Consider the following 26,285-nt stretch of genomic DNA (forward strand, 5'->3'; position numbering starts at 1 on the left):
TCTCAAAGATCGATATTTAATGTAGTTAATGTGCAATTCTTTCTGGGAGAATTTAAAAGATAAGAACAATATATGAATCCATGAGGGCAAATTACCTATACTGTAATTTCAAACAAAAGGAATAATTCCCCCAACTATGCATAAAATCGTTTTTCTATATTCCAGTATAAAAAAAACAAAACAAAGACCATTTCTTTGGCTATATTAAGGGTGAGATTTCAATTTATTGATAATGTTTGAACCAATACATAACTGACGTTTGTCGTGTTGAGGGTGCTCTGTGTGTATGTAACATGTGCATTGTAGTGCATGCTCTACTGCCTTTTTCACATGAGGAAAAAAAATCATCGATTGGTGTCCTATGTGACACCCCTCCTCTCCACATTTAATTAGTACCTACAGATTCGCAATGGCACAAGTGTGTGTGTGTGTGTGTGTGTGTGAGAGAGAGAGAGAGAGAGAGAGAGAGAGAAAGTGGAGGGGGCGTGTTGTGGTCGGTGAAGAAAACAATACGTATATAATTGTAGAAATCTGACTCCACAACCATTGTATCAAAATTCTCAGCCTTCCCCATATGGCACCCCTTTATCTGTTTCGTTTTCTGGAGTTTTAGAATCTACTGTTTCATTTTATTTCTTTCAGTTTGTAACAGTCATATAGTGATTTACATTATGCAATGAAAACATTAATAGTACTACCTCAACCTTCGAAGCAACCTGCAACCCCTCCTACCCCGGGCCTTGACCATTAGGTTTCTGCTTCGCCGAGTAAGGGTGTTTTTTTTCTACCAGTCAGGAAGCAGGGCACTGGCTTCGAGGCATCTTCCTTTCCTTTTCCTCGTTCCTTCCTACCACTCCTATATCCCTTTCGGCTCTCGGGTTTTCACAGCACCCGGCGACAGCTTGCTTAGGTACCCAGTCCTCCACTCCTCCTCCGCCACACCGGCCCATCAAAAAAAGCCCGGAGAGGCGGGCGCGCGCTGCCCGCAACGTCAATAGGAAAGGGTGCTCGCCACGCGCTCTAACCGGACCCGGAGAGCCAGCGCCGCAACGTACCGCGCGTCGCGCCCCCCCCCCCCCCCCCCCCCCCCCGCCCGCCCAGCACCGCCGCCGCCGCCGCCGCCGCCGCTTCCTTCCCTTCCGACTTTTCCCTTTCCTCCCTCTGGGCTCTGCGTCCCCGCCCCCCAACCCGCGCTAGGAACGCGCCTGCGCAGAAGCGCCCTCTCCCTCCTTCCCCGCCCTTCCTTCCCTCCGCTCCTCCTCCGGTGCCCCGCCTTCCTTTCTCTCCCGTAGATTTCACTGAGAGCTGCAGGTTGCGAGCAGTTCAGTTGATTTCCCCACTACCCCGCCCCCCATCCTCCTTTCTCCTCACCCCTCCCATCTCCAGTCCGGTGGAGGATGAAGCGGCTGCAGTGGCCCCGGCTCCAGCAGCGGCACCCGCGGTGGCTGCGGTGGGGGTGGCCGGAACTTGGGTGGTGAGGAGCGGTGGCGGCGGCAGCAGCGGTGGCTGAAGGAGCGGTAGCTGGCCCAGCCGCTTCCCTTCCTCTTTCGTGCAGCCAGGAAGTTTTTCGCTTCTGTGCATGTGTGTGTGTGAGTGTGGGTGTATAAGGTGAAGGTTTGGACGGCATTTGTGCAGGCGTTGGGTTTTTTTGCCCACTTCGCTTCCCGTAACCCGGGCAGCTCGGGAGCCTGGGCTGTGGCCCGAGGAGGGGGCGCGGCGGCGGGCTCTCTCCTTTTGTTGTTGTTTCCTCCGCCTGGGGAACTGAAGGGGGGACGCGCCTGGGTGGGGCGGCTCGGAGCCCGGGCCCGGTGGCCCCTGGGGCTCCCGAGCTAGCCGGGTAAGGCAGAGTAGAGCGGGTTTCAACATGATGGCGGCCGAGGCCGGCAGTGAGGAGGGCGGCCCGGTCACCGCCGGGGCAGCAGGAGGCGGCGCGGCCACGGGCTCAAGTCTCTATCCGGCAGTGTGTCGGGTGAAGATACCCGCGGCCCTGCCTGTGGCAGCTGCGTCCTATACTGGCCTATCGGAGGGCAGAGTGGCCGGGACTCTGGATGGCGGAGCCGCTTTGGGGTCAGGATTTCTAGGAGCCGGGTCTGTGGCTGGGGCACTGGGGGGAGCCGGACTGTCAGGGGGAGGTGCTGCTGCTGGCGGGGCCGGTGCTGCGGCCGCTGCGGGATCTGGGGGGGAGATGGCTTTCACCAAAGGGACCAACTCGTTACCTGCTGAGACCTTCGGATTAGGAGGCGGATTCCCTCCTCTGCCGCCACCTCCCCAACTGCCCTCTTTGGGCACGGGCCTGGGGACAGTGGACGAAGGTGATTCTCTGGATGGACCAGAATACGAGGAAGAAGAGGTAGCCATCCCGCTCACCGCTCCTCCAACAAACCAGTAAGTTAGATCACTGTTCAGGGATTGGGGAAGCTGACTTCTGGAAAGAAGTGGGAAAACATATATATTCATCTGTCAGCTGTGATTTGTTCTGGAAAAGTTTTGAAGCTTCAGGTTCCATGCGTAGGGATTTAATTCGACCACTTACCTTCCCTACAGGCATACTCCGTGCCGTCTTTGTATATTTAATTGCTCCTCTGGGAAGATGTAAAGTTTTTAAGATGAGAAACATGGGAAAATGTGTGTCAGGTGAGAACCGGATATGGTTCTGCCCCTTCCAAATTGAGGTGGCGTCCTGGGAATCAGCTGAGCTTGCAGCTACTAAGGCAGTCGTAGTCTGTTGTATAGTATCAACTTATTTGTGTTCCCAGTTGAAGCTAGAAGGCTAGTGAAAAGCTTTAAATGTAGGTTTAAACGAGTATTGTACTGATATCATTTGAAACATGTCTTGGTCGGAATGTATTGTTTGTTTTGCACTGCAAATCCAAACTTCAGCCTCTTGAAAGCATAGTGATGCAAAAAAAATCTTTGGGTCACTTATGAAAACGTGGGTCAGCGAGAAAGGAGAGGAGTTCTCTGAATTACAGATGTGATTAAAGGCCCATACTTCAACAGTATCTGTAACTTGTGCCTTAGAATTCTCGTTTATTAATATTACTGCGATTCTTTACAGTTGAGAGAGACTTTGTAAGTAAGAATATTGAAGTAAAACAAAATTAAGAGTGTGTTTCCCTTCAACACTTTTTGTTGGTGGCCAATACGGTATTCTATTTATAAATTTATTTTGACAGTCTACTGCAAAACATATAGAACAAATGACTTTTTTATATACGGTTAGTCCTCCCTCTTACTTATTCTATTCATAAGTGAACTTAGGTATGTATTTCTATATAAATGTGGACCTTGATGAGAGGGAAACGTTGATGGGGAGTGATGTAGGAGGTAAAACTCGTTTTATAGAACTCTCACATCTGTCCTAATTGACCTTTAGAATTTGACAACCTTGGTATCAGAAGAAAAAAGATTTGGTTCATATGTTGACACTGGAAAATATTTTTTACTTTTTGAGGGGCTTTTTTGGAGGATTTAGAAAGGAATGAAAAAACAAATTAGGAAAAGATTCTGTAATATTAATCCGTTTTTGACTTATGTCTACATCTTTTGATATTCAGGTGGAATTATGTCAGCCATGGTGTAGGGGTGTTGTATTCCTTTTGTATTGTTCAATAGAGGGGTGTTTTTTTTTTGGTCTAATTTTATTCCAACTTATGTCTATTGCAGACTTACCTGAAGGTGTTCTGGGAGTGATAAACATTCTAATTTTATACACTGTTTATACTTCCTCAAGCCTCGCTGCAAAAAAATCAGTTAAATATAAAATGCCCACTACATCCTCAGCACTATGGTTGTAATAAACAAAGTACAACCTTTTATACCAAAAGAATACAGTCTTATGCTAGTTCACACTGAGTTGAATTAGGCATATTTAGTATATTGCAGTTTTAAATTTTTTTTAAACTAGAATTTATTTTGTACAGCACTTTTAGGTTCATAGCAAAATTGAGCAGAAAATATAGAGCCTTTCTATTAAATGTTTTAATAATAAGCATGAATGACTACCAGGAAAAATTGTTAGGAAGCCATTGTGTGAGATTTTCATTATTATATGTATTTGAAAATAAAAATATTTGTGTGGGTATGCATATGAGATTTGTTTTATTCCTAAAAAGTTTCCTCCATTTCTACTATGTTTTTTAAATTTGCCACTGAGAAATACAAATTTCCCTCTTTTCTTTATCTTAGATATCAACCCAGAGTCACTGGAGGCATTACAGTGTAGTGGTTAAGCGTGCAAATTCTGAAGTTAGACAAGATTTGGGTTGGAATCCTGACTGTGTGATCTTGGAAAGGTCAGTTTCCCCAACTGTAAAATGGGGATAATAATGGTACTTTCACATGGTCGTTTTTAAGGCTTAACGAGAATCCTGAACATATTCAGTACGGTGCCTGGTACATACTGAATGTTCAACAAATAAATGATACCCTAAAATAACAATAATACAATTTTTATCTTTACATTGCCTACTAATTCTGTTGGCATAGAGACTCCCTTACTAATAGCTATTTCAGAGAATGTTTGAACTCCAAAGGCATTCAACGATTAATAATATTAAAAATTTTAACTTCATAAGGCTTCCATTAAGTTAAGCAAGTGTAGAGATGAAATTTATGTTTTCAATATATTCAATTTTTAAATGAAAGAAAAATGCCTTAATGACTTGGTTAAATAATGTTAAATCTTTCATAAAAGTATTAAAGAAATGTTTTTGGAATAGATTGCTATTTTATTACTAGTGACTGGTCATCTTATTGATAATATGGTTTGGAGGTTCAGGTCACAGGATTAAGTCCACAACAGTTAGACGAGGGTTCCCTGGTCAAGAGTTTAACCTTGTATCTAGCTTGTTTGGCCCTGTTGGTCACAAGAGAGTCAAATGACAATATGTAGATCTACCAGTGCAAATATAATACTGCTGGTAGTATTTTGTATCTGTTTTTCTGTGTGCATGGTGAATCATTAGTCTCATGTTCATTGTTGCACATTTTCATTAGTTTGGTTAAGGCCAGAAAAATTTGTATAATTTTAGCTATAACATTTATTTGAGTATTTTTCTTTCTGCAAGTTTTGAGGAAAAAACGTAAAAAGAAAATTCTTCCCACTTATTTTTATGCTACAGAAGATTCTATATCTAAAACTGCAAATTTCTCAAGAGAGAGAAAAGTTAAATGAAAGGAGTTGGTTGCTATTACTCCCTGTAATTTTATGGAGTGGCTTCTCATGGTTCTTGTTATTTCTTTCTCTCTTCTCCAGAGCTGAGGGGCAACAGTAAAGAAGTATTGTTCTCTTAGTCCACCTTCAATTACATACATACACACGTGTGCATACACACACACATAACTAAGAGCCTGCATTAGCAGGAGGTCCTTGGGCTGAATCCAACCCACAGATAAATATTGCTTGCTCTTAACATTAGTTGCTACCATTTAAAAATTGGAAGACTTCACCTTAAGAAGTCTTAATTTCCAGTATCGCTTGAGAAAACACAGGTTGCTGTTCCTTCTTGAGAGTACATTGCTAGAGCTGAGTGAAGGTTGTCCCTTTGAGGTGGGTTCTGAGTTCTCCATTTCACTGTAGTTGCCACTAGGCCTTCTTTGCCTTTGATATTATTTGTCTGGCATCTGGCCTAGATCTTATCCTGTACCCAATATTCAGGCTTCTCAGGCCTGAAGTTGAAGGAAGAAATAAACAATATAAATAATACTGTTTTTCCCCTTAAAAATCATCTTACTGTCTCTACAACAATAAAATCATTTTTAATTAAGTCAAATAATTATTAAACTTAATGTTAAGACATGTAGTTTTCATTAACTTTGTCACTGATTGCATTATAACTATGGCTGAGTCATTATTTCTTAATAACAGCGGGGGTGAGAATTGCAAAGATTAGTTATGGACAGAGTGGTTGCTGACCAGAACCCAGATTTTGTACCATAACTGTAGTAGAGTGACATAGTAGGTACTTAATTTAAGGGATTACAACAATGAATAAGATGCCTCTTTTCTCAGTCTTTTTCTCAGAGAGTTGTAGATCTAGTAGGAAGTTAAGTCAACCAGTTATTATGATTCAGGCTAGATTAAGATGACTATCATAAGTGAAGTATGAGCAAAGGGTCATGGGGGTTAAAAGAATAAGAAATTTATATAAATAGGATCAGTAAAGTCTGAGGAGAAGTAGCAGGTAAATTTTTCTTGCTGCTTAATTTACATGTATTTTTTGAACATGAGGCTATTGGTTCCTATGTCCTTTGCCTAATGACTTTATTAGGTAAAAAAAAAAGCATTATAAATTAAATGAGTATAAATTTTTGACTGTAGTGAAGTGTCTTCCTCACTGAACTCTTAATTATTTACCTGTGGTCTAGAGGAAGGCTGAAGGAAGTGCCTGTAGTTACTAAGAATACAGAGCACAGCCAAAGGTGAGAATTGGTTTGGATCACTGACAACCAGACAAACATTATTGACAGACAAAAAAGAAAAAGGACAGCAGTAAATTAGGAAGAAGAAAGGGAAAACTAGGAGGGGTGAGAGAGAGAGAGGAACAGAGAGGTTGGTGGGGGGTAGGAGAGGTGAGGGAAGTGGGTGGGAAGAGTGAGGAGAGGGGAGAGAGAGAGAAATATGTCTAGCTACCCACCAGCTACTCCAGCCATCCCAGCTGAGACACCAGACTTCTGAGTTAAGAAGCCACCTCGGATGTTCCACTTCTCATCTGTTGGCTTTATGTTAAAGCCAACATTCAAGATGGCTTCTTAACTCGTAAGTTTGATGCCTCAGCTGGGATAGCTGCAACAAGCTGGGCATAATTCTCTCTGCTGCCCCTCCCACCCTTCCCCACCTTTTCCCACAGTCCCTCACGCTCCCCTGTCCCCCTCCCTGTAGCCCCTCTCCTTCATTAGCTTGAGCTTCTTCACAGCATGGCAGCTGGGTTCCACAGGGGAGCATTACAAGAGGACAAGCTTCTCTGTGTCAGCATTCTCAAGCCTTTGTGTTCTTCATGTGTGCTAAAGTTCCAGTGACCAGTGCTAATCGCATGACCCATTCCACATTTAGTATGAGTTGTTGGTTATGGCTCATTGTTTGACTATGCAAGGGCATCAATACTGGCAGGTGAGATTTCTTGGGGGCATCAAAGTGTATTCATTTACATGTAATATCAGATAATACTAGAATGCTAGTGGTAAGGGAGGAGGTGGGATTAAAGGACGAGTACTTACAATTTCTTTCCTTAGGCTCAGCATGGTAAGTTGTCTTTTGTTTTATTTATTTATTTTTTAAAGATTTTATTATTTTTAGACAGAGCGGAAAAGAGATAGAAAGAAGAAAAGAAACATTGACCCGTGAGAGAGAAACATAGATTGGTTGCTTCTCGCATGGGCCTGACTGGGAACTGAACCTGCAACCCAGGCATGTGCCCTGACCAGAATCGAACCTTTAACCTTTCATTTTGTGGGATGATGCCCAGCCAACTGAGCCATGCTGGTCATGGCAATAAATTGTCTTTTATTAAATGATTCAAATATCTCCAAAATAGATTTTGCTGCTTACCACCGTTATCTCAATTTTAAACCAAAAAAAAGTTAGGTATGGATGTTGGTTGTGGATCATTACCTGAATATGCAAGTGTATGGAAGGTGGGTGTGTTACCTTGAAATTATCTGCAATACATTTCATTTATGGGTTAAGTTAAAAATAGTTGTCAGATAATAAATATACTTCTTCATATGTCTAGTCACATCTCAGTAGGTTTTGGGTGTTTCAGTGATTTTGTTATTTTTATGGGAAACAAAAATAAATATAAGATAATATACACTGAGGCATTAATGATACAGAAATCAGGTGATAAATTGATTTATAGACACCTACTGATATTTCTCAAATCAGAGAGGATAGTTGGTGAAGACATGAAAGTAAATGAAAGAATGATACTGAAATTTCATACCATAATCCTTAGTTACTGGTGAATTATAGAAAGTTTGATTAGTTTTTGTAGCATTTGTGTTTGATAGTAAAACCATAAGAGTGATGTGCATAGATGTATATAGTATTGTAATGAGAGACAACTCTATTGTCTAGGTTCAGAAGCAGACTCAGGTGGAGTGGCTCACTTAATTAAAATCACATAGCTAGATAGTGGTAGAACTGGGACAGAATCCAGTGTCCCTAATTTTTCAGATATGTTTAGACTTGAATAATATTTATAATTAATTTGGGAGTGGGTGGAAAAGCAGAGGCCCAGTGTTGACTTCCTTTTTACTGTATGCTAGGTAATTTACATAGATTATCTCATTTAATTCTCACAACTATATAGTGTAAATAGGTATTCACATTTTTATTGAGAACACTCGATAGCACTGGAGTTCTGATGCAAAAACTGTACTATTTCTTTTGCCTTGTCCCCTTCCAGTACATATAAAACACACACACACACACACACACACACACACACAAACTAAATATGCTTTGGTCACTGGAGGTTGTGGAGTGAAATGTGTTTCTTCTCTGTTCTTCCAAGAATTCATAGGTTGAAGCCCTAACCTCTAGTGTTGCTATATATGGAAGTAGGGCCTTTAAGGGGGTGTAATTAAGGTTAAAGGAGGCCACATGGGTGGGTCTGTAATCCAATAGAACTGTTGTTCCCTTAAGGAGAGGAAGAGACGCGGGAGTGCTCGAGCTTAGAGAAAAGGCCTTGTTAGTTCCCAGTGAGAAGGTAGCAATCAAAAAGCCAAGGAGAGAGACCTCACTAGAAACCAGTTCTCCTGGCATCTTGATCTTGAACTTAGCCCCCATAACTATGAGAAAAAAAATTCTGTTATTTAAGACATCTACTTTGTGGTATTTTGTTATGGTGGCCCAAGATGACTGATACATTGGTTAACCCTGCATTTTTAAAAATGGTTGCAGATGATTTTGGAGCAGTTAAGTGTATGTACATCAACTACTTGAGAAACAGGGTCTTCATTCTTCTATATCCTATCACTGTAGGAAAGAGAAACTTTAATCCTTATACGTCACCTTCTTTCTTTATGAATTAGTGACTTATGTCTCCTCCTTTGGCTACATTGGTTTTGAACAATGGAAAACATTTAAATGCATGCCTGATCATTATGGTGTAAAAGATTTTATGCATGGCCATGGGTGGTAGCCATGGAAGATCTTATGGATGTGACATTACTCCGGCAAATTTTCTGTATTCATTCTGTATTCATTATTGTAACATTCAATGTTACTTTTAAATTCTCTTTTCCTTATATATATCTTATGCTAAAGGAATGACCTAGCGATGCCCCTCAACTCTTTTAAGTCTTTTTTTTTTCTTTGTAGAAATAACCCACTAGACTGGTTTCACAGTTAAGAAATTATATAAAATAAAACCATCTCTCTCCTCCATCGATGTCTACCTAAATATTGATTTTTCTTTCAAATATTATAAACCTTATTTTGAGGTAATTGTAGATTCACATTCAGTTGTAAGAAATAACAGATGTATCCTCCCATTTTTTTCTCAATTGTAACATCTGATATTACAACCAGGAAATTGACATTAATAAAATTCACTTATTCAGATTTCACTAGTTCCATATACACTTGTGTGTGTGTTTGTAAATTTAGCTGAATTCAGTTTTATCATGTATAGATTTGTGTAATCATCACCATAGTAAAGATACAGAACACTTTAATCACCACCAGGATCCTTTGTGCTGCCTTTTTATAACCACACTTAACTCCCTTATCCACTTCCTCCATCTCTAACCCCTGGCAACCACTAATTTGTTCTTTATTTTGTCATTTAAAAATGGTTATATAAATGGAATCATATAGTATGTAAGCTTTGGAATTTGGATTTGTTATTCCGCATAATTCCTTTCAAGATTCATTTGATTTGTTGCATGTGTCCGTGCTTTGTTCATTTTTGTTGATGAGTAGTAGTCCATGGTATGAATGTACTACTGTTTAGTTTAACCATTCACCCATTGGAGAATATTTGGTTTATTTCCAGTTTTGGCTATTTTGAAAATAATCCTGCTATCAACACTTACACTTATGATCAGAAGTTTTCATTTTTGTCAGACAAATGCCTAAGAGTGCAGTTGCTGAATAGGATGGTAATTGCACGTTCAGCTTTATAAGAAACTACCAATCTGTTCTCTAGAGTGGCTGTGTCCTTTTACATTATCACCATCAATATATGAGTGATGCCAGTTCTCTTCATCCACACTGGCATTTGATATTGTCACCATTTTTATTTTAGCTATTCTCATAGATGTCTAGTGATATCTGATTGTCATTTTAATTTGCATTTCCCTAATGTCTGATGGTGCTGAAAATTTTAGGGGGTACAAATTTGTTTGCTATCTATATATTCTTTTTGGCAAAATGTCTGTTTATCTCTGTTGCCCCTTTTCCAATAGGATATTTTTTATTGTTGAGTTTTGAGAGTTCTTTATGTATTCTAAAATTGGTTCTTTTTTTATGTGGTGTGCAAATATTTTTCCCATTCTGTAGCTTGTCTTTTTCTTCTTTTAATAGAGCAACAGTTTTTAATTTTGAAGAGGCTTAATTTATTTATATTTTCTTTTGTCGGTTGTGCTTTCAGAGACAAATCTAAGAACTCTTTGTCTAGCCTAGGTCTCGAAGATGTTGTATGACTGTTAAAAGTTTTATAGTTTTATGCTTTACAGTTAAGCCCATGATCCATTTTTATTTCATTTTCATAAAAGATATGAAGTTAAAATTGAGGTTCATATTTTTGCCTATAGATTATCCAATTGTTCCAGCAACATTTGTTGAAAAGGTGACTATCCTCCTTCTACTGTGTTATTTTTGTATTTTTGTCAAAAATCATTTGGACATACATGTGTGGATTTACTTTTGGTTTCTCTATTTTGGTGCATTGATCTGTGTGTCTTCGTATTGCTAATACTACACTCTTGGTTAGTATAGCTGTGCAGTAAACCTTAATTTGGGTAGGCTGGTTCCTCTCACTTTTCAGTAAGTTTTCAGCTATTCTAAGCCTTGTGGCTTTACATGTAAGTTTTAGAACAAGCTTGTCCATGTTTATAAAAACTTTGCTGATATTTTCATAGGATTGTATTAAACCTATAGATCAGTTTGGGGAGAGTTGACATCTTTACTATATTGACATGGTATATATCTACATTTATTTAGGTCCTCTCTGATTTCTTTATTCAGCATTTTATTAATATTTAGTGTATCATTTCTGTACAATGTTTAAATGTATATTTTATTGTTTTCTTTAGAGCAATTTTGTAAATGTTACTATGTTTTAAATTAAAATTTTCACATTTTTTGTTAGTATATAGAAGTACTATTGATTTTTGTATGTTGGTCCTATATCCTGTAACCTTGCTTAACTTACTTTAGTCCTAAGATGCTTTGTACAGATTTCTTGGGGTTTTCTACAAGTATGCCAAGTGCAAATAGGGACAGTTTTATTGTTTTCTTTCTAATCTGTATGCCTTTTATTTCTTTTTCTTTTCACATTGCAGTGGCTAGAACTTCTATTATACTGAATGAGAGTGGTGAGAGTACTTTGTTATTTGTCTTAGGTGTAAAGTGTTTAATATTTTACTATTAAGTATGATGTTAACTGGAGACCCTGGGGGGAAGAAGGATACATAGATACTTTCTATTCAAGTTGAGGTAGATCACCTCTCCTACTAATTTACTGAGAATTTATTATGAATGGGTGCTGTATTTTGTCAGATTCTTTTTCTGAATCTATTTATCTGATCATACAATTTTTTTTCTGTAGCTTGTTGATTAGTAGACAACACTGATTGTATAATGTTGAACCAGCCTTGCATACCTAGAATAAATCCCACTTGGTTATGGTGTATAATGTATTTCAAACATTGCTGAATTCATGTTGTTGATAATGTTGAGGATTTTTGTGTCTATAAAGTTAATGAGAGATACTATAGCTTTAGCATAATGTCTACAAGGTTCACCTATGTTCTAACATTTGTTGGAATTTTTTTTAAGCCTGAATACTATTCTGTGCTTATCACACTTTCTGTTTATTGATTTGTCCATCAGTAGGCATTTGGTGTGCTCTGCCTTTTGGCTATTGTGACAAATGCTGCTTGAACAAATTTGGTACAAATTTGTGTTGAAGTTGCTTCTTTCATTCTTGAAACTAGAAGTGGAATTGCTGGATCATATATAATGCTGTGTTTAATTTTTTGTGGAACTGCATACTTTTTTCCATAGTGGCTATGCTATTTTTCAGTCCCATTAGCAATGCGTGAGGGTTCCAGTTGTTCGTCATGGTCATCATCATTTCCCTCCCTCCCTGCTTTTCTTTCCTTCTCTCTCTCTCTCTCTTTTGATAATAGCTGTTTTAATGGTGTTAAGCATCTTTTCATATGCTTATTTACCATTTGTGTATCGTTGGAGAAATATATCTTCAGGTTTTTGCCCATTTTTAAATCAGGTTTTGTGGTGGTGTTGATTTTTTAAATATATCCTGGATATCAATTCCTTTTCAGGGTAAATGGTTTGTAAATATTTTCTTTCATTACATAGGTTGCCTTTTAGCTATTTTGAGAGTGTCTTTTGATGTACCAGAGTTTTTTAATTTTGACAAACTCCAAACTTACCTTTAAAAAAAGTTTCCCTGGATATTTCTCTTATGTATCAAATATGATTTTAAAACCACTTGAGTGGAAGGGCATTCTATTGAGTCTTATTTTTAGCCATATTTTTGGTTTTTCCATTTCTTGTACTTTTTTCCTGATGTTTCAGTAGTTCATCATTTGAAGAATTTCTAGAAGGGTATACTGCTGTTAGTAATAAATATCCTTAGTTTTCCTTTGCTTGCTTATGTCTTTATATCCCCTTCATTCCTGAAGATAATTTTATCAGGTGTATAATTCATGGTTGACAATCCTTTTAGCACTTGACATTTTTTTCTTCTGACTTCTGCAGTTTTAGAGAAGAAATCTGCTCTCAGTCAAATTGGTGTTCCCCTATAGGTAATGTGCCCTTTCTTTGTGGTTGCTTACGAGATTTTCTCTTTGTCTTTATTTTTTTCTTTAAAAAATTTTTAAAGAAATTTTTATTTCTCATTTTTATTTTGAAATGTAAAGCTCTTCTGAATTAAAGTATAATTGACATACAGTATTAGTTACAGGTGTAGGACATAGTGAGTTTAGTACTTACATACCTTACAAAGGGATCACCACAAAATGTCCACTATCTGTCACTGTACAAAGTTACTGTGATAGTATTAATATTTCCTATGTTGTGCTTTACATCCCCATGACTTATTTATCAGTTTGTATCTCTTAATTCCCTTAACCTTTTTGCTCATACTGCCACCGCCCAACCCTCTGGCAATGATCACTGTTTCAGTATCTGTGGATCAGTTTGCTTTGTTTGTTCATTTCTTTAGTTTTTTTAGATTCCACACCTAAGTGAAATGATACAGTATTTGTCTGACCTAATTTCACTTAGCATAAGACCTTCTAGGTCTATCCATGTTTTCGCACATGGCAAGATCTATTTCTTTTTCATGGCCAAGTAATACTCTAGTGTGCACGTGCACACACATCCGCTTCTTTATGCATCTAGTGATGAACACCTAGGTTGCTTCAGTAACTTGACTGTTGTAGATAATGCTGCAGTTGACATAGAGGTGCATATATCTTTTTGAATTGTTTCATTTTTTTTTTCAGATAAGCCCCCAGAAGTGGAACTGCTGGACCCTTATTTGTCCTTTGTTACTTACACTTTGTTTTAAAGTCTATCTAATATAAGTATTGTGATCCCAGCTTCTCCCTCTTTTTTTCATTTCCATTTTCATGAAATATCTTTTCCATCCCTTCATTTTTAGTCTCCAAGCGTCTTTCAATCTGGAATCTTATGTAGGCAGTATATGTAGGGGTCTTTTTTTAAAAAATCCATTTAGTTATCCTATGTTTTTGCAATGGAGCACTTCATCAACTTCCATTTAAAGTAATTATTGATAGGTATGTGCTCATTGCCATTTTAACTGTTTTTCTACTAGACTTATAAGTGGTTGGTCTACTGTCTTTACTATATGTTTGCCTTTACCAGTCAGATTTTTTTTCATGTATATTCTTATTTCAAGTTTTGGCCTTTTCTTTTTCACTTAAAGAATTCCCTTTAACCTTCCTTGTAATGCTGTTTTAGTAGCGATGAGCAACTTTAACTTTTGCTTGTCTGAGAAAATCTTGATCTTTCCTTCAATTCTGAATGATAACCTTGCTGGGTAAAATATTCTTGGTTGTAGGTTTTTTTTTTTTCTTTCATTATGTTGAAGATATTATGTCACTCCCTTCTGGCATGAAAGTTTCTGTTGAAAAATCAGCTGATAGTCTTATGTGCATGCCCTTGTGTGTAACTAGTTGTTTTTCTCTTGCTGCTTTAAGATTCTCCTTTTATCTTTATCTTTTAACAATTTAATGATAATGTGTCTTGGTATGGCTCTCCTTGGGTTCATCTTGTTTGGGACTCTCAGCTTCCTGGACTTGGATGTCTGTTTCCTTTGCTAAGTTAGGAAAGTTTTCAGCCATTATTTCTTCAAGTACATTTTCTGTCCCTTTCTCTCTTCTCCTTCTGGGACCCCTATAATTCTAATGTTAGTACACTTGATGTTGTCCCAAAGGTGCCTTATGCTATCTTCATTTTTTTAATTCTTTTTTCTTTTCCATTTTCCAATTGAGCGATTTCCACTATCTTGTTTTCTTGATTGCTGATGTATTCTTCTGTGTCATTTGATCTGCTGTTGATTCCCTCCAGTGTATTTTTTCATTTTAGCTGTTACATTCTTCAGTTCTGATAGATCCTTTTTTAGAATTTTTATGTCTTTGTTCAAGTTGTTGAAGTTTTCACTGAGTTTATTCATTTTTCTGGAGTATTGAAGGAGCATCTTTATGACCGTTAACTTTGACCTCTTCTAGTAGATGTCTTACCTCAGTTTCATTGAGTTCTTTTTATGTGGTTTTGTCCTTTTGTTGTTGTTGTTATTGTTGTTGGGAACTTATTCTTTTCTGTCTTCATTTTTCCCGTTTGTTTCCATGTATTTTGTTAGGTGGGTAAGCTAAATCTGCTGGTCTTGAAAAAGTGGCCTTATTTTCCCATGGAGCCTTTATTTAGAAGATGTCCCTCTTGTCACCAGAGCCATGTGCTCTGGAGTGTGGACTAGTGTAGCCTCCTGTTGTTGCTAGGCCACAACTGTGCATACTAACAGGCTAGGCTGGTCTCTGGCCCTCTGGCTGTGAGCCCTGGCCAGAACTGTTGCTCACTGGTGTGCTGGGCAAGCCTTTGGTGCTGCTGGCTGCAAAAGCCCACCCCTGCTGTTACAGACACACTGCTGCATCCTGGTGCTGAGTGATATACTGGGTGTGGCAGGGCAAGAGGTGCTTTGGAGGGGTGCTACTCTGGGTAGGTTGTCAGGGAAATGCCAGGGTAGGGTGAACAGTGTTATTAGCAAGTTTAATGGACAGTGTCAGATATGGTGTCTGCCAGTGTCAGACCAGCTAGGTTAAGAAAGGAGAAAAAATGGTGCCCACCAGCACCTCTGACACAAGACCAAGTTCCAACAGATATGTGTCCCTCCAGCATGCACTCTAAAATTAGTCAGTGTATTGCCTTCATGTATGACCTAGGGGCTTTTCAAACTGCTGCTTCTGTGCCAGAACTCAGAAGAGCACTGCCTGGGTTTTCCTTTGGCTACCCCAGATGTAAGCCTTGCTGGTTTTCAAAGTCAGATGTTATGTGGGCTCCTGCCCTGGTTCAGATCAACCAGGCTAGGGCTCAGACCCTTTGCTCTTTAGGACAACCTCCATGGCTATGCTAATTCTCCCACTCTTCAGTCACTGCATGAGGAGCTGGGAGTAGGCTTAGTCTCTGCCCCTCCTACTGGTTTCAGTGTGGCTTTTACTTTGTATCTATAGTTGTAGAAAATCTGTTCTTTAGGTGAGTCTCAGAGATTGTCGTTCTATATGTAGTTGCAGTTTTGGTGTCGATGATTATTCTGCCTCAAAAAAGTTCATTCTCTATTTAAACAATTTTTTTCTGAAGTGGTAAGGGGTGGGGGAGAACAAGAGGAAGTGTACCCTATTAGTTAAAAGCTGACCTGTGGGTCAGAAACTTAGATTTGAATTATCTGGTAGTTTTGTGTCCTAGGAAAGTTATCTAAAACTCTCCTGACCTCAATTTCCTCATATGTAAAAGTGTTAGCTATAATGATTTTGAGGGAAAAGGAATATACATATTTTCATTCAGATGTGTATATAATATACAAAAATTTAACAGTAGCTGACTTTGGTAGTAAAAGTGATTCTTTTCTTTTTATTTTCCAACAGTTTCCAAGTTTTCTAGAGTAAACATATATTAATCATACTTTGGGAGAAAAGTGATTTTCAAATTTATTTAGAAAATGTCCAACATATAAAAAAAATCACTCATCATACCAAGAATCAAGAAAATCACTACTTAAGTAAGACAACAGATTTCAAAACTTATATAAGATATTGGAATTATCAAGGATTTTTAAAGCATACATCATAAAAATTATTTGTCAGTTCATTACAAATTCACTTGAAATAGACAAAAATATAGAAAATCCAAGTGAAAAAATAGAAATTAAAAAAGAAAAAAACCATACGGAAATTAGAGGACTGTAAAATACAAAACAACAACAACAACAAAACCTTTCTGGATAGGGTAACCTCTGGATAGTTGGGAATTACAAAGGATAAAATTACTGAATTTAGGGAGAGGTCAATAGACTTTAACCAGTCTGAACAAGAAAAATAAAAATGACTGAAAAAAAATAAAATCTCATAGATGTATGGAATAATAGAAGGTCCAAGTCCACATCATTGGAGTCCCATAAAGAAAAGAGTAGAATTGAAAGAGTATTCAAAAAATAATGGCTGAAAACGTCTAAATGTAAAGAAAGACATAAACCTCCAGGTTCCAGTGAGCAAACTACAAACAAGTAAATGCACAGAAATGACCCCTTGACATATCATCATAACATATCCAAAAACAAAGACAAAGTGAGAGACCCACACACAGGAGCGGGGGCAGTGACTCAGGTGATCCTATCTGGAGGCACATTTCTCATGGGATTAATGCACAAACCATGAGGAATGACTTTCCATGGACAAGCTAAATTGGCATTCAGGAGCAAGGCTTCTGGCTTCAAGTTCAAGATGGCAGAGTGGGAAGATTAATAGACCTCTTTCAGCATTTTGCATGGTACTTATTTTAAGTATTTCAATATATGTGAAGTAAATAGTTGAATTTGAACAACAGGTGTTTGACCCCAGCGGGTCCATTTATATGTAGATTTTTTTCAATAAGTATACAGTCAAGTTTCTGCATATAAAAATCTACAGATAAATCAAAAGTCTCTGATTTTATATTCTCTGATTTAACCAACAATGGATCCAAAGCAACATTATTTGATCTGCTGTTGGGAATCTGCAAATATGAGGGCCAACTGTATGTGTTGCTCTGTTATTTTAGGCAAGTGATTTGAGCATCTGTGGATTTTGGGTGTGTGTGTGTGTGTGTGTCAGGGGTCCTGCATCCAATCTCTGCAGATACTGAGGGACAACAGTAATTTTGGAGGAGTCAAAAGTTATAAGTAGATATTCTACAGCTTGGGGTTGACGCCTCTAATCCCCACGTTGTTCAAGGGTCAACTGTATGTTGAAGTATAGATGAAGTGTGTGTACATATATGTTAGTTACTTGTAGTCAGTGTGCATGTGTATAGGTATTTGAATATGTTCAGATATATACATGTATTTGGAAAGATTATGCTAGGTAGAAGAGAAAGGAGCTTTAATAAGTCTTGTTATGCATTAACTTATGGATATTCAAATAAATAAAGTAAGTAAATAAATAACGTCCTTAAATTTTAATGGGAAGCAATATTAGGCCTTTTTTTCTTTCATGGTGTTTATCTCCTTTTAAAAGAAATAGTTGTTTTGTTTTGTTTTGTTTTTTAACCAAATCATTGTTAGCTTCCTTATTTCTTGAGCAACAACTGTATAGAAATTTAGAAAATTTTCCACACATTATTTTACTTCAGTGACTTGAAGGTTGCTCATCATAGGTATAGTGAGCTTGGGTCCTCATCTGTGGAGTTTTAAGGTAATCACTGAGTTAAATTGTTACTGTATGATTCCATTTTATGGGCTTTTATTTCTTACCTAAGAAAGCGAATTCATGTATCTAGAGTGGGAAGGCTACTAGCACCTATTTATTTAATGGGACACAGCAGTGCTGATTGCTGATGGTTAGAGAACTAAAATTTGTATTAGTTTATAGTAGTTTTTTTGAATCCTATAAGAATTCTCTACATTTGTTATTGCTGGGAATTAAAGACAAGTTAACCATGTGGGTTTTTGTTTGCTTTTAGTGCTTACATGGGTTTAACTTTTCATGGAATTCAGAACAAAGGAACACAGACATCACACTGACAGGAGACTATCTCTAACACTAGAATTCCTAACTATCACGTTTTTATCATGAAGCCATTTTTGAAATAATTATAAAAGTGACTATATAAAAGACCTAATGTTTCATCTTTTGACAGTTTTTTAGGGACCTAATCTATGTTATGTGATGAAATAACATGTAACATGATAGTTTAGTGTCAGAAATTGTACAAAATTTTGAGTGCTGTGGAGAAATAGTGTGTTTTAATTAACATTGATTTTTATGGATATGACATTATTTGCCCAGTACATAGGGCCTGTGAGTGATTGCAGTAGAAAAAAACTGAAATATAATAACTAGAAGACATAAAATGGTATGTTTTAAATGCCATGTTATGGAGCTTGTGCATTGTAGTGTGAAGTGTAGGTGTGTGGAATAAATAGAATGCATCCTCTTCTACTTCAAAACATTTTTTTTAAAGATTTCAGTCAGTGGGCCTTTCTTTTTTTCCTTCCCCCACTCCAATCTAATTATTTACCAAAATTGTTCTTTTCTACCTCTTAAATTGCTTTAGAATCTAACATTTTTTATTTCTTTTGACTTCAAACCCTCATTTTCTGTTTCTTCTTTTGTGTTAGTCTTAATTTTCTCACTGTTCCTGATCTCTTTCCCTGCCAGTTACTAACTTTATATCAGTGGTTTTCAATTTTTTTATTCCATCTGAGTAAAAATTAAGAAATTCATTATATATTTTGACACACAACTTGTGTGTGTTTACACACACACACACACACACACACACACACTGAAACCCAAACTGCCTAAAAAATATATCCTTTTTAATTACTACTTGTGGTGCATTCTATTTTCTTTTTAACTCTATTCTGTTTTACTTAAAAAAAAAATTGGGACTCCCAGCAGTTTGGAAAACTACTTGATATTACTGCAAGTATGGCTTTGTAAAGAATGTAGTTTTACTTGAGCCTCCATTATCTAGATAGCAGTAGCTTTCAAACCTGATTTTGACCATGATTTACCAAAAGAAACATATACAGACAGGTAACAGAAACAAAAGTGCAATGAAGCAAACTAACTCATACTGCCTGTGATGCACTCTGTTTAGTGTTGTTCTCTTCTATTTCACTTCATTAAAAAAAGTTCAGATTATGACATCCTAATTGATTTCTTGACCCAATGGCTTGAGACCTGCATAAATGAGACAAAAAATTAAAGCTTACTTTAGCATGACACACAATGCCAACTTAACCTATTCTCCAGTATTTTGTATTTCTGCAGTACTATACAGTTTATTTTTTAAATTTGCTGTGCTATTGTCTTTCCATTTACTGTTTATTCTGCCTGGGTTGCCCTTCTCTGTGCTTGATTGTGTGACAAATTCTCATTCATACTTCTGAATGCAGCCTGAGACATTACTGAAGGTGGTATATAATGACAGAAATAAAGGTTTCTTCTCAAACACTGACAATAATTTCATTAAACAAACTTGAGAAGAAGTGTTTCCTCAGAGAAGTAAACCACAGTATCTCAGTTAAATTAATAGCTGATGTCCCATCTGGTATGGTTTAGTGGATTGAGTGCCAGCCAGGGAACCAAAGGGTCGCCAGTTTGATTCCCAGTCAGGGCACATGCCTGGGTTGCAGGCCAGGTCCCCAGAGTGGGGTGCATGAGAGGCAACCACACATTGATGTTTCTCTCCCTCTCTCCTTCCCTTCCCCTCTCTCTGAAAATAAGTAAATAAAATATTAAATTAACATCTGATGAATTACAGATGCATTCTGTTTAGAAAGACCTGACAGCAATGTGGTTGGTATTATTGACATATTTACGTAATGGGATTGAAGCAAATGATCTGGTCACAGTGGACTCATAGAAAAGGGAAACTGCCATGGAGGGTGTAGCTCAGTGGATTGAGTGCAGGCTGTGAATGAAAGGGTCATTGGTTTAATTCCCAGTCAGGGCACATGCCTGGGTTGTGGGCCAGGTCCACAGTAGGGGGCGTGTGAGGGGCAACCACACATTGATATTTCCCTCTCTTTTCTCTTTCTCTTCCCCTCTAAAATAAATAAATAAAGTCTTTAAAAAAGAGAAAATGGAAACTTACTAAAGGTAAGTTTGTCAGTGATCACCTAAGTTCAAGGGATTGGGTTTCTTTAAGCCAAAGGATGAAGCCTCTTTGTTTCTGGTACACTTCAAAGAATTTCTTTTATTGCATGTATGTTTTTATTAAATAGATGGATTATCTACACCTTTTGTACAGATTTCATGTTCAATAAGGAACCTCACCAACAAGTTTTTATCTTGAAAATCTGCAGAAAATTTCTAATAATGTACTGAATATATATCCTTTTCTTTACATTTTGCCTCATTTGTTTATCCCTTTTTCTTTATATATACATAAATTATTTTTACTGAACTCTTTGTGGGTTGTAGAGATCAGGTCCCTTCCTTCTTAAACTTCACTATGCATTTCTTAAGAATAAGGACAATAACTACATAGCTAAATAAAATAACTTGAACATTAATATAATATTCATATTCAGATATCCTCAGATGTTCCCATAATCTTTATATCCGTTTATTTTAATGAATTGCATTTAATTGTTTTCTCTGTAGTGTTCTTTAATCTAGAGTAGATACCTCAACTTTTTTTTCCTTTTATGATATTAACATTTTGAAGAGTCCAGGAAAGTTGTTTTGCAGAATGTGTCTCAATTTGTATTTGTCTGGTTGCTTCCTCGTAATTAGATTCAGGTTAACATTCTTGGCAGAAAGACTCCATAAATCATCAGTTTCTGGTAACTTACATCCCGTCGGTGCATGATGTCAGTTGTCCTTTTGATGATGCACATAAGTTTGAGCTTGGTTTAGGGGTATTCCACCAGGCTTTGCCATTAAAAAAATTAATTAATAAATAATATATACCCAGTGATATTAGTATTTGATTTTTACCCAAATCAGTAATTACCCTGTTGTAATACCATTGTAAAATAGGGCTTCTTTGTTTGTTTTTCTCTTTACCATTTCTATGAAATTTATTAGTTAGCATTCTTCATTATACATCCTTATGATTACAGTTGTCCTCCTACTTAGCAGGCTTGCAGGGGAAGTAAGATGGGAAGAGATATATGAGGTCTTTTATTTTTTGTTATTAGAAAAATTGTGGTTTCCATTTTAGTCAGTTGTAAGCTTTGTTAGAGTGTATTGACCACCTTGAGTCTAGTCAATTCTTGAAACTTGACTAACTTGCATTTGAATTGCAGACCCCCATCTTGGCTGTTGTTACTTTATGAAGTCTCTTGGTTTGCCCTGGCTGGTGTGGCTCAGTGGTATGAAGCCTCTTGGGCAGCCAGCAAGTTAATTATTTCTAGCACTTTACCCTTTTGTTTCATGTGTTTTTACAGTGGTCTCTTTAAAATAATGAGGGATAGGATGATGCTTATCAAAAAAGGTGTCAAATCAATGGTTAAGGTAATGTATTAAAAAAGAATGCTGTTTTGAGTAAATTGGTGAATGCTTATAGATAGGCTTAAAAGGAATAGTTTTTTTTCCAACTCTGTTTTTTAAAATTAATAAACTTTAGTTTTTATTTTTTTTTGAAGATTTTATTTATTTAATTTTAGAGAGGGGGAGGGAGGGAGAAAGAGAGGGAAATACCAGTGGGTGGTTGCCTCTTGTGTGCACCCTACTGGCAACCTGTCCTGCAACCCAGACATGTGCCCTAATTGGGAATCAAACCAATGACCTTATGATTCACAGGCCAGCAATCAATCCAATGAGCCACACCAGCCAGGGCAATAAACTTTAGTTTTTAGAGCAATTTTTAAGTTCAAGGCAGAGTTGAACAGAAAATACAGGGAATTCTCATGTATCCCCTGTCCCCATGCAGGCACTATTAACCTCCTCCACTATCAACATCCTATAGCACAGTGGTGCATTTGTGTTAAGATTGGTGGACCTACATTCACCATTATCACCCAAAGTCCATGGTTTACTCTCTGATCCACTCTTAGTGTTGTACATTTTATGGGTTTTGACAAATGTGAAATGACATGCATCCACTGTTGTAGCATCGTACAGAATAGTTTCACTGCCCTAACAGAGCTGTCTCTGTATTGCCACCTATTTCTCTCTCCTTCCCCTCTTCAGCCCTTGGCAATCTTTTTATTGTCTCCATAGTTTTGCCTATTCTAGAATATCATATAGTTGGAATTATATAGTATGTAGCCCTTCAGTTTGACTTCACACTTAACAATGTGTATTTATGGTTCATGTATGTCTTTTCGTTGCTTGATAGCTAATTTCTTTTTAGTGCTGAATATTATTCCATTGATTGGATGTACCTCGGTTTATTGATCCATTAACCCACTAAAGAATATATTCATTATTTCGAGATGTTGGCAGTTACGAATAAAACAGCTATAAACATCTGTGTGGAGGTTTTTATGTGGACATCAGTTTTTGATTTATTTTGGAAAATACTAAAGTATGCAGTTGCTGTATTATATGGCAAGAATGTTTAGTTTTTAAGAAACCCCCAAAGTCTTCCATAGTGGCTATATCATTTTACTTTCCCACCAACAATGAATGGAAATTCTGCTGTTCCACATCCTTGCCAGCATTGATGTCAGTGTGTTGGATTTGGTTCTTCTAGTGAGTGTCAGTGCTAATAGGTATATGTGTTTTTTGCAAATATTTTTTTCCCAGTCTGTGGCTTGTGTTCTCACCCTCTTGACATTGTTTTTCGCAGAGTAGAACTTTTGAATTTTAATTAAGTCTTGTTACCTATTAATTTTTTTATGAAAAATACCTTCAGTGTTGTATCTAAAAACTTACCACCATTATCAAGGTCATCTAGGTTTTACTCTGTTATTTTCTAGGACTTTAATAGTTTTATGTTTCATACTTGGTTTGTACTCCATTTGGGGTTAATTTTTGTGAAAGATGTCAGGTCTTTATCTAGATTCCTTGTTTTTTAACATGTGGCAGTCCAGTTGTTGCACTACAGTTTGTTTTAAAACTATCTTTTCTCCTTTGTCCAAGATGAGTTGACTATATTTATGTGGGTCTACTACTGAGGCTTTCTTTTCTGTTCATTTTCCTATTTGTCTCTTCTTTCATCAGGATCATTACTGTGGCTTTATAGTAAATCTTGAAGTCAGGTAATATCAGTTTTCTGACTTTGTTCTTCTCCTTCAATATTGAGTTGGCTGTTCTGGGTCTTCCCTCTCCAATAAACTGTACAATTGCAGTCGACCCTTAAACAGCATAGGTTTGAACTGTATGGGTCTACTTATATGTGGAATTTTTCAGTAAATGCTATACATGTACTTTCTCTGATGATTTTTCTTAATATTTTCTTTAGCTTACTTTATTGTGACTATACAGCACATGATACATATAACATACAAAATATGTGTTGATTACTGTTTATGTTATAGGTAAGGCTTTTGGTTAATATTAGGCTATTAGTAGATAAATTTGGGGGGAGTAAAAAGTTATACATGGATTTCCAGCTGTGTGACGGGTTAGCACAGCTGATTCCTGTGTTCAAAGGTCAACTGTAGTTTGTTGATATTTACAAAATGACTTGCTGGGATTTTGATTGGAATTACCTAGAATGCAGATCAAGCTGGGGAAGAAACGATATCTTGACAATATGAGTTGATCCACGGACATGGAATATCTTTCCATTTTGTTCATCAGAGTTTTGTAGTTTTCCTCATATAAGTCTTACACATATTTTGTTAGATTTATACCTGAGTGTTTTTTTGGGGGGGGGGAGGTGCTAATATAAATAGTAAGGTGTTTTAAATTTTAAATTCTACTTTTTCATAGCAGGTAGATAGGAAAACTGTTGGTTTTTGTATATTAACCTGTATCCTTTAACCCTGTAAAAGTCTGTTACTAGTTTCAGGATTTTTTTTGTTGATTTTTTTAGATTTTCTACATAGACAATCATGTCTTCTGTGATAATGACAGTCTGTTTCTTCCTTCCCAGTTGTATGCCTTTTATTTCCTCTTTCCCAATTGTATGTCTTTTATTTCCTTTACTTATCTAATCTGTTAAGACTTCCAGTATGATAATGAATAGGAGTGGCACAAGAAGACATCCTTGCCTTATTCCCAATTTAGTGGGAGAACTTCGAGTTACTTACCCTTAAGTGTGATGTCAGTTGTAGGTTTTATGTAAAGTCTTTCACATAAAACTTTATGTAAGATCTTTTATCAAGTTAAGGAAGTTCTCTCATGCTCCCAGATTTTTGAGAGGTTTTGTCTTATTAATGGATGTTGGATTTTGGTGAATGTTTTTTTTTTCCCCTCTATTTATATGACCATGTGACTTATCTAGCTTGTTGATATGTGATGAATTACATTGATTAATTTTCAAATGTTGAACCAGCTGCAATTCCATACCTGTGATAAATTTCACTTGATAATGGTTATAATTTTTATGTAATGTTGGCTTTGATTTGCTAATATTTTGTTCAGGGTTTTTGCATCTTGTTTGTGAAAGATACTGATGTGTAGTTTTCTTATAATTTCTTTGTTTGGTTTTGGTATTAGGATTATGGTGGCCTTAAAGAATCAGTTAGAAAGAATTCCCTTTACTTCTATTTTCTGGAAAAGATTGTAGAGAATTGTTAAAATTTCTTCCTGAAATGTTTGTTGTAATTCCCCAGTGATTCTATCTGGGCCTGGTGGTTACTGTTTTAGAAGGTTATAAATTGTTGATTCAATTTTTTAGATGTATGTAGGCCTATTCAGATAGTCTATTTTTTTCTGGTGTGAGTTTAGGCAAATTGTATTTTTTAAGGAATTGGTCCATTTCATCTAGGTTATCAAACTTGTGGGCATTAAGTTGTTACTGTGTATCTTTAGTATCTTTTTATGTCCCCCCTTTAGTTTCTGATATCAGTAATTTGTGTCTTTTTTTTTCTTAACCTTTCTAGAGGCTTACAAATTTTATTGATCTTTTTCAAAGAATGGACTTGTGGTTTCATAGATTTTTCTCCATTGGTTTCCTGTTCTAAATTTCAGTTGCAAAAAGAATGAGTTTTGCTCTAAATTTGTTTATTTTCTTCTGATTGCTCTGGGTTTAATATGTTCTTTTTCTTGTTTCCTACAGTGGAAGCCTCGATTATTGATTTTAGATCTCTTCTAATTTGTGAATTCAGTGCTATACATTTCTAAGGAGGTTTTCACTAAATCTTATAAATTGTAATACTTGTATTTGTTTTCATTCAGTCCAAAATATTTTAAAATTTGTCTTGAGATTTCTTGCTTGATGCATGTATTATTTACAATGGCATTGTGTGATCATTCAGTATTTTGGGATATTCAAGCTATCTTCCTTTTACTGATTTCTGTTTTAATTCTATTGTTGTCTGATACCAGGCATTGTATGATCTCTATTTTAAGTTTATCAAGGTTTTGTTTTTAATGCCCATAGTTTTTTTGGTGAATGTTCCTTGTAAGCTTGAGAAGAATGTTATCTGCACAGCAATAATAAGAAAGAAGAACATCAAACCATACTACAAGGCTGTTGTAATTAAAACAGCTTGATACTGGCATAAAAACAGCAAAATAAATCAGTGGAACAGAATAGAGCACCCAGGAATAAACCTATGCCCTGTGGTTAATTAATAATTGACAAAGGAGGCAAGAACATACATGGAGTAAAGATAGTCTTTTCAATAAATGATGTTGGGAGAATTGGACAGAAAATTGATTTTTCAACAAGAAAAAAGAAACTGGACTACCTGCTTACACCATATACAAGGATAAACTGAAAATGGATTAAAGACTTAAATGTTAGA

At 36.9% G+C, this 26,285-nt stretch overlaps 1 protein-coding gene across 1 annotated transcript in view; it reads left to right on the forward strand.

Moving 5' to 3' along the window:
- Positions 1 to 1,270: 1,270 nt before the first annotated feature.
- RASA1 (RAS p21 protein activator 1) overlaps positions 1,271 to 26,285 on the forward strand; it is a 116,371-nt gene continuing 91,356 nt past the window's right edge. The window contains exon 1 of the mRNA XM_028528630.2: positions 1,271 to 2,385. Within this exon, the coding sequence (XP_028384431.1) occupies positions 1,865 to 2,385 (521 nt within the window). The 5' untranslated portion in view covers positions 1,271 to 1,864. The remainder of the gene's footprint in view (positions 2,386 to 26,285) is intronic.

This window comes from Phyllostomus discolor, chromosome 3 (assembly GCF_004126475.2).
Source record: "Phyllostomus discolor isolate MPI-MPIP mPhyDis1 chromosome 3, mPhyDis1.pri.v3, whole genome shotgun sequence".
Classification (NCBI taxonomy): domain Eukaryota; kingdom Metazoa; phylum Chordata; class Mammalia; order Chiroptera; family Phyllostomidae; genus Phyllostomus; species Phyllostomus discolor.